Genomic DNA, 9,867 nt, shown 5'->3' on the forward strand with positions numbered 1-9,867 from the left:
CACACACACACACACACACACACACACACACACACACACACACACAAATTGATCTATAGGGACTAGAGAAATGGCCCACTGGTTAAGAGCAATGGCTGTTCTTCTAGAGGACGCAGATTAGATTCCCATCACCCACATGGTAGACACAGCCATGTGAAATTCTAGTTCTAGGGGATCTGACATCCTCTTCTGGCCTTCACAAGCACTATACACACACTGCACAGATATACATGCGGCAAAGCATCCAGACAAATAAATAATATAACAAAAAAATTAAGTCATGTCAATTTTGGTATAGATCAGCAGATCTCAAACTGTGTGTCATGACCCCTTTGGAGATCAAATGACCCTTTCATAGGGGTCACCTAAAGACCATCAGAAAACACACATATTTACATTATGGTGCATAATAGCAGCAAAATTACAGTTATGAAGCAGCAATGAAAATATTTTCATGGTTTGGAGTCACCGCAACATGAGGAAGTGTACTAAAGGGTCACAGCATTAGGAAGGTTGAGAACCATTGCTTTACATCTTTTTAATTCTATATATGCATATATATCTGAATGTAGTACCCAGATAGCCAGAAGAGGGCATCATGTTCCCCTAGAGCTGAAATGCCCATGGTTGTGAACCACCCAAAGTGGGTGCTGGGAACTCTCATCTCTGCAAGAAGTGTGTGTCACCACTGCCTGGCTTCTGGAGCTAACTAATGGCTTGGCTCTGCACTCACTCTTCAGGCGAGCTTTACTTGTTAGATCACAAGCAAAATTCCACCACATTTCATATTTTTAACAGACGTTATAAATTGTGTTTGTGAGAGGTTTTTGGTTAATGTGACTCAAATGAGGGTTATCTGGGGAGAAGAACCTTAACTGACAAAAATACCTCCATTAGATTGCCTGTAGGGCATTTTCTTGATTAATGGAAGTGGGTGGGCACAGCGCACAAGGCCACCCCTGGGCAGGTGCTCCTGAGTTGTGTAAGAAAACAGGCTGCTGAGTGCGCCCTGAGGAGCAAGTCTTGCTGACCTGCTGTTCCTCTGTGGCCTCTGCATCAGTCCCTGCCTGACTTCCCAGGACGAGGAAACAAACTCTCTCATCCCTAGTTGGTTTGGGCCACAGTGTTTCACCAAGCATCAGAAACCCCAGGCAAGACAGTGTTTTTACTTCAGCATCGTTGCTCAGATGGTAGAGCTGGGTACCTGAGGAAACTCCTGAAAGGCTCCCATTGTTTCTTGATTTCTTTCAGAAGAACCACCAATCACAATCAAGGGCCTGAAATAGCAATTTTTTTAAAAAGATAGTTAGAAATGAGAATATAGAAAACATTCACCAGTGTCCAATGCATGACAATTATGAGTGACTAAGACAGAGAACAAAGAAAACTACATCTTCCTTGAAAACCTAGAGATTAAAAAAAAAATTAAGATGTAATCTGATGGGCGAGATCCCATTCTCAAAACTCACAAAAATGGAAAACGTACAGTAAATGCTTTTCTTACATCAGCTCTCTCCTTCCATGTTAACATTAGGTTTCCAGGTACAGTGACAAAATCAACTTTATGTCTTACTGTTCCTGAGATGGAGAGAAGAAAATTTATATGTTCTTGAGTAAACCTATTTGGAAATGGAAAAATAAGCAATAGTTCTCAATTTTCATTTCTTAAGGCTAAAAAAGTTCTCCACCTTTTATTTCTCAAGGTTAAAAAATACAGCAAACTTAAAGGTTTTTTTGTTTGTTTGTTTGTTTTTAAGATTTATTATGTAGTGCTCTGCCTGCATGTGTGCTTGCATGCCAGAAGAGGGCACCAGATCTCATTCTAGATAGGTACTGGCAATTGAACTTGGGACCTCTGGAAGGGCAGACAGTGCTTTTTTTTTTCAAATTAATTTATTTATTATATACACAGTATTCTGCCTGCATGTATGCCAGCAGGCCAGAAGAAGGCACCAGATCTCATTATAGATGGTTGTGAGCCACCATGTGATTGCTGGGAATTGAACTCAAGACCTCTGTAAGAGCAAGCAAGCATCCTGTGCTCTTAATCACTGAGCCATCTCTCCAGCCCTGAGTCAGTGCTCTTAATCCCTGAGGCATCTCTCCAGACCCCAGACTTAAATATCAATTTCTAAGGTAGATATGGAAGAGGAAGACAAGGAAGGAAGACAGGAAGAAAGAAACACAGTGAAGCTCAGACAGACAGCTCTGTGGGTGAGGGCAATTGTTAGCAATCCGAATAAGGTGGGTTCAGTTCCTGGAGCCCATGATGCAGGAAACAGCCAACCTCTGTGGGCTGTCTCCACATGCTAGGTCCTGTGTGGGCATGCACGCACACACACACACACACACACACACACACACACACACACACACACACACACACAATGTGCAAAGAAGAAAATGTCCTTCACATTAAAAATGTTCTCAATTGATCAGAACATAATCCCCTTCATCCTACTATTACTGATAAAGTAGCTGAGAGAAGGTTAAATAAAAGAAGGATGGAGAATAAGCATTAAACAATTTATAAAGCAAATTTTAACAAATCAAAGAATACAGTTGCTATCCAGGCAAAGCAAGATAATGAAAATACACTTCTACATACTGAACAAAGGTGTTTAAAAACTCTCAGCTAGGAGTAATGCTATAGACCCATAATCCTAACTACTCAGGGGCCTGAGGCAAGAGGATCACAAGTTTAAGGCCTGTCTGGGGCATGTGTGTTCAAAGCCTCCTAGACTAACTTAATAAGATTTTGTTACACACACACACACACACACACACACACACACACACACACACCTTAGCTGGGTGTAGTGTCAAATGCCTTTAGTCCCAGTACTCAGGAGGCAGGCAGATCTCTGTGAGTTTGAGGCCAGCCTGGTCTACAGAGTAAGTTCCAGGACAGTATTATTATGATTATGATTATTCCAGACTAGCCAAGCCTATATAACATAGTGAGGGTCTAGGTTCAATATTTAACACATTTTAAAAGTAGTTCTTTATTTAGAACTACAAGCATGCTCACATCCATAAACACGAATACATACAGAGAATGAAACTCTAAAATGTTCAGTGTTTCTTTCTTAGTGATGGACTTAATATGTTCTTCCTAGCATTGCATATAATAAAGGCTACAATGTTGTTTTGATACCTATAGTGAACTGATACTATAGTCAAGCAAATCAACACTCACAATGTCACAGTTACCTTTTTATATATCACAGAAGTACCCCAATCTACATTTGTAGCAAATTTCCAGCATTCAGTTCAATATTATTAACTCTTGTCCTCGTGCTGCACATTGAACCTCAGCCAAGGCAGGCTTTGACCCCCATCTTCCCCATCTCCAGTCATTTCCCAGTTCATGACCTTCTACTCTGTTTCCAAGCATAGCAGAGTGGACTTTTGTTTTCCCCAAGTCTTTCCACTGTAGATCAGTTCTACTGTTCTAAAACACACAAAGACACATTTAAAAAGTTTTGAGCAAGAATGATTTAATTACCAGCAGTTCATGTTCGCATTTGCCATGCCACCCAAGGCGTGGATGAGACCTGGGCCAGAAACCACAAGGCACACTCCTGGCCTACAAGTAAAGCAGAGTTATCAACAGCGTCAAACCTAACAGCAGAAAGAAAAGAGGTGTGAATGCCAACCAGCTATCTCAGCTTTGAACACACCAAGTACCAATTTGTATTATGTTAGTTAGGGTTTCCATGGAAAGTTCCTGGTGGTCATTATAGTAAAGACATGTAGTCTTTACTATAATTGGTAAACAATTATTAGAATATCTTAATTAAAAATGAGTAACATCAAGTTTCTTTTAAGATATAATGTACATTATTACCGTCACATTATATTTTACTAATCTTTCATATTTTGTTCCAATCATTTTGGGTTGGAACAAGTTCACTGATTACAGAAGCAAATTTTTGACAGCCACATATATTTTATATGGATTTTTTCATTTTCTAACAAATAAATATAATACACTCAATCTCCATGAGGCGGTGATTCTAGATGCATGGTTTTCCTCCCCATCTTTCTGAATGCTTTCTGCTGACACAGTTCCTGAGCCACATTTCCCAATCTTTCAGACTTAAAGGAACACTAACAACAGTTCTAAGTATCCAGAGCAGTACCATCCCCAGCAAGCCCTACAGATGTAGACATCCTCCCTCCCTGTGCAATTCAACAGGTCATGGACCCCACACAGTCACTGAACACTTTCAGTGTGGCCACTACGAAAAAGCAGTTCTACTTAGCATCTTGGTTATTTTTAATTAAATGGAATAGCTACACATCGCTAATGCTACAATACTAGACAGTATAACTCTAAAATGTTTAAAATAAGAATTTCAAACTAAACTGTCAGTTTGTAAAAATAATCATCATTCCAGAATCAATTAAAGCATCAAGGACTGTAATTTAAATGCTTTCCAGGGTCAACAAAATCACAGATAAGGCCACAGAATAGTTCAAAGGCTGTTTCATGTTTCAGACAGCCTGGTTTTCCTCAGGCTCAAATTCAGAAGGTTCCCATTAAAGAGGACTGTGAGCTCTTGCTTGTTTATATTTCTAGAATTTAATTACTAACTTCACTTTTAGAATTTAAAAAATCTTACTAATGCTTATATATATATATGCCATAAAAAGTATGGTACAAATTTTAACAAAGGCCCAAATTCCACCTTAAAAAATATGTGAATGTAGAAAAAAAGTAAAATATATGAAAAAAACCTTAGCGGTTGTGGGATTACAGTCATTTTAGTTTTTCTTCTTTTTATATTTTCTACATTTTCTAAAGTGGTTACTTTTAACAAGTATTACTTTTTAGTAAAAAGCAAGGGCTGAGTAATTATCTAACACAGAAGACAGGAATGTGCGCTAGCAACCTCATTTGGAACCAAGCCTTTTAGATGAAGTGGCCTAAGGAAGTTAAGGGTTACTTCTTACTAATAGTATCATCTACAATCTTTTCAAGCCAACTAAGTTGTGAGTTGACATGTATATTTCTACCCCAAACTTTTCGGTGTATTCTAATGAAGTGGACTTTAGTTACCTGCCCGTTAGGTATCCAATCGCAGAGGCAGCATAACAAGCCTACAAAGAAAGGGCAGCAGGACTGAATGAGACATAGAGGACTCTGGTATAAATACAAAAAAATCTAATTACTAAAGGATGAGAATTTGTGCAAACAGAGGTAGCTCTGTCCCGACCCAGCCCACATCTTCTTTTAAATAATCACTCAGAGGCTTAATATTAACTGCAAAATGTTTGACTGAATAGCTCAGGCTTAATTACTAACTAGTTCTTACAATTAAATTAACCCATTTCTATTAATCTATATATTGAGACGTTACAGTGGCTTTTACAGGTATGCTGGCATTTTGTTTCTTGGGCAGCATCTCTCCTGACTCAGCTCTCTTTCCCTGTATTCAATTTGGCTTCCCTACCTAGCTATATTCTGCCTTGCTATAGGCCAAAGTAGCTTTTATTATCAACCAGTGAGAGCAACATATATTCACAGCATACAAAAGGGTTATCACAAAGTAAATTTGAGCTGGTCATGGTGGTGCATGCCTTTAATCCCAGCACTCAGGAGATAGAGACAGGCAGATCTCTGAGTTTGAGGCCAGCCTGTTCTACAGAGTGCATTCCAGGACAGTTAGGGCCACACAGAGAAACTCTGTCGCAAAAACACAATGAAACAAAAATAGTTGAGAGTTTACATAGGAAAGGAAAGGAAGAACTGGAACACTACTCATTTTTATGAGATGTGATAACCATAAATTTTAAGGAATGGCTTAAGTATCTAAGTATCTAAATTTTATTTTTTCAAGGAACGTTTCACTACTATTTGTTATTCATATTATCATCTTTAGAATCTTATCAATCATTTATGTCTGTCATTCCACTTATGAAGGGTTAGTTGATTTGTTCAGAGTCTGGTCTCATTACCTCAGGCTAGCTTTGAATTTGTTGTGTAGTTCATGGTGATTAGCCTTCCAAGTCCTGGGATTTTTAAGGTTTTAGTTTTTCTGTATTGTTTCCTATTTCACTAGTCTCTGCTTATGCATCAATTACTTAACTTCTTTCCTTGAGTTAGATCTGAGTTTCCTCTCCTAGTGTCTTGAGAAATAAGTGGACAGCACTGGTTTTAAACTTTACTAACAGATTCCCCTCAACTACTTAGGCTAAAATATCTTAGCTACATATTATGAATTATATTTGATGTTCATCTTTTCAAATTGATTAAAATATTTTCTATTTGCCACTGTGATTTCTTCAACTCATCTTTAAATCAGGGTTTGTAGCAAGGTCTGTATTTCTATCCCTCACACTGGTGATCTGTGTTTTCCCTTTTATTCCTAATCAGTTTGCTTGAAGTTTTCAGATAGGTATATGAGGCAGTGAGTGTGTTGCTTCTTTTTTTTCTTTTTAATCTATTTAACTTTATTTTGTGTGCATTTGTGTGAAGGTGTCAGATCCCTGGAACCAGAGTTACGAATAGTTGTGAGTTGCCATGTGGGTGCTGGGAATTGAACCTGGGTCCTGTGGAAGAGCAGCCAGTGCTCTTAACCACTGAGCCCTCTCTCCAGCCCTGTGCTGCTTCATTTTAAATGTGATTTTTCACTTATCCTTCTGTTACTGAGTTTGCTTCCACATGGTTGTTACACATTATTTACTGTATGTTTTCAATTCTTAGCAAGCAATCTGTTGCAATTTTCTTTAAGGCCAACATGGTTTTCTATCTGTTTGTTTTGAGACATGATCCCACTGTGGTCCAGGCTGGCCTTGAATGCAAGGTAAGCCCCACAAACCCGTGAGCTCCAGGAACCAGCTAGGAGTTACTATGCTTGGCCACTTTTCACTCAACTGTGGTTCATCCAGTGTATAAGGAAGATAAGGAATACAAAGTTAAATCAAATACAAGATGCTCAGGAAAAACGCTGAGTGCATTTTAAAATTATTCTTTGTCTAGGACATTATAGTGTTACTTATCTCTTTTTTTCTTTGGTTCTTCGACACAGTATTTCTCTGTGTAGCCCTGGCTGTCCTGGAACTAGTTCTGTAGATCATGCTGGTCTTGAACTCACAGAGATCTGCCAGCTTCCACCTCCCAAGTGCTGGGATTACAGGTGTGCACCACTGGAATTACAGGTGTGCACCACCAACGCAGGCTAGTAAACAAAGTCTGGAGTCCAAGTGTTCTGATTCTGACCCCAGTTCCCCTCCATTCTACTGTTGATTTTGACAAGTTTCTCGGCACACTTGCTTCTTCATCTATAAGATGAATGCAGTTCGCAGCACTGATAGGAGGATGAATCAGGGCTCTCAGACATGTAAAGCACTGAAAACCAGCTTCCTGACAATCGGTCCGCTTTCTGGCCACATGATCAATGTCTCAACTACTCTAAAGAGCTGATGAATGATAATCAAGCAGTACCCAGGTATGTCTTTCTCTTTAGCACAAACATGCTCTTGAATCCTGAGCCCTCTTGCATATTCCCTTCATTAACCCACCATCTTCCCTTCTAGATTGTTCCTCCTCTCTCTATTCTCAACCTCAGTCAGTAGAATTATCATTTATAGTCTGAGTCCCTAACCTAGCACTCACCTCCTTCCTAATAGGTAATGCCTACTCTTTCCTCAAGATAGCTCTGGCATTATCTTCTGTGGGATGCTTTCTTCGAAGACTGTATTTGTCTGTCTATTTAATTCTTTTGTTGTTGCACTAGGGAAATCCAGAGCACCAGGCATGTTAGGCAAGCACTCCACCACTGAAAGATAAAACAAGCTGTCCAAATCTCAGTTGACTGGGTTGGCTCCAAATCTGTGATTTTGTTTCACTCGAGTAGATAGAGATTACAGTTGTGACCATAGACTTTCCATAAGCATCCTTTGGCCTACCTGTCCACTCTTACGGCCTGCCGTGCCTTTAAGTTATACTCATGCAGCATGCAACAAACATTACTTCCACGAGCAATCTTCCCTGTCCTATCAGAGAACCAGCCACATACTCTGCAGCTACTATCTCTTCACGGATTCCTTTTGTGAGGACCATTATTCTAGATTACCTTTTTTTTTTAAAATCATGCTCCCACTTTTCCCAGCTGATCAACTTGAGTTGAAAAGTAAACCTCATTTCTTCTCTATATCCCTCTCTGCCACTGCTTATGCAACACCTACCAAGCATATAGTACATGCTCAGCACATGTCTAATGCAAGAAAAAGAAAGCAGTGGCAAACATACTTCCCCTAGAAAAACAGTAAAATGTAGATCAGCAGCTATACTTTCTCACGCAGGTAAAAAAAAAAAAATACAAAGTTGTCCCAAGTAAGAAAACGGAAAGGTAAGTGTACATAACTCAGTGGCAGGGTGCTTGTTTAGTATGCACAAGGTCCTAGGGTCAATTCCTAGCACTGAAGAAAGGTGGGGGGCAAAAGAGTAAGCAAACCAAATTCAATATCTACCAGTTTTCAGACTGAAAACACTCCCTATAAATTCCAAACCTTGTTGATAAACATTTTTCAATTAGTAAATAATGTAGTTATCTATATTATACAAACGCCTCAATCAAACCAGCACCATGGAGATAGGAAAACGAACCCTAACGCCTGCTGCACTGGAACTCACATTTGAGGGCAGAGAAAATGAGGCAAGAGGGGGCAAGAGGGTAGATCAAAGGGCAACAGTGGAAGAGAAAACAGGACTCTGCCTCAGCTGGACAGACAATGTTTCAAAATAGATTCTTACTCTTTTCTAAGATTTACTTTGTGTGTGTGTGTGTGTGTGTGTGTGTGTGTGTGTGTGTGTGTGTGCCCATGGAGGCCAGAAGAAACCATCAGATCCTCTAGAACTGGAGTTATAGGTGGTTGTGAGCTACCATGTGGGTGCCAGAAACCAAACCCTGGTCTCTAAAGAAGCAACAAGTGCTGTTGACTTGAGCTATCTCTCTAGCCCCAATTCTAGATCCTTTAAATTATTTGTGTGTGTGTGTGTGTGTGGTCAGACAATAACGTGAATCAATTATCTCCTTCCTTCTTCCACGTAGGTCCTGGCCACTGAACTCAGATCATCAGTCTTGGTAGCAAGCACCATTCAACCCCTCCATCCACACCAGATTCTTGCCAGTGTTGCTGAGAGAGGGTAAGACTGGGCAACCAGAGGAAACAATGTAAGTGGGATCACAAAATGTCTACTTTGCTTTTCCCCGCTTCCAGATTAAACCCGGGTTCCAGTAAGAGCTTTACTGTCGCTAAGGTCTTTCAGCTTACCCCACGCCTGTTATGCAGCATGAGTCCTAGCCTTCAATCATCCATCCTGGAGATGCTCTCTGAGCCCTTGTCATGTCTAGAAATCACACCAGATACTGACAATACACATATGCAGCGATGAAGCAACATAGCTAGAACTTACAGCCTGATAGTGGCCACGGACCATCCCTTCCAGTTCTGACGTCTGAGCACAGACCCAAACTCAGAATATCTGAGTTCCATTGCCACTACCAAATGACTCATATTGGGCAAGTTTGACTTAATCTCTCTGCATCGCACTTTCCTGTCAAGTAGGAACAGTGTGGTACGTGCAATGCTTTAGAGGTGATGGGACGCCGTGTGCAGCGAATAATTGCCATTCGGCCATGTCCACACTCACCGCTTGCTCATTCCTCATCCCGATGTACCTGATGCCCAATTCCTGTGCAGCAAGGGCGATTTCGGTCACGGGGATGCCTACGACTCCGAACATGTATTCCACATTCTGGGGGTGGGGTGGGGGGAAAGAGGAATAAACGCAGATCACCAGAAAGGCCAACAGGACCCCCCCGCCCCGCCCTCCTCCGTCTCTATGACAACGCG

General features: G+C 40.5%; 1 protein-coding gene across 2 annotated transcripts in view; it reads right to left on the bottom strand.

Annotated features, from left to right (window-relative positions):
* Hacl1 (2-hydroxyacyl-CoA lyase 1) overlaps positions 1–9,818 on the bottom strand; it is a 34,496-nt gene extending 24,678 nt beyond the window's left edge. The window contains exons 1-4 of one of the 2 annotated variants that reach the window (XM_013346866.2): positions 9,665–9,818; positions 5,066–5,106; positions 3,509–3,589; positions 1,205–1,277 (exon numbers count right to left, since the gene is read on the bottom strand). In XM_013346866.2, the coding sequence (XP_013202320.1) occupies positions 1,205–1,277; positions 3,509–3,589; positions 5,066–5,106; positions 9,665–9,757 (288 nt within the window). In that variant the 5' untranslated portion in view covers positions 9,758–9,818. The remainder of the gene's footprint in view (positions 1–1,204; positions 1,278–3,508; positions 3,590–5,065; positions 5,107–9,664) is intronic. The other variant, XM_026779857.1, reaches the window with a different exon arrangement.
* Positions 9,819–9,867: the final 49 nt, after the last annotated feature.

The sequence above is a fragment of the Microtus ochrogaster genome, chromosome 6 (assembly GCF_000317375.1).
Source record: "Microtus ochrogaster isolate Prairie Vole_2 chromosome 6, MicOch1.0, whole genome shotgun sequence".
Taxonomy (NCBI): domain Eukaryota; kingdom Metazoa; phylum Chordata; class Mammalia; order Rodentia; family Cricetidae; genus Microtus; species Microtus ochrogaster.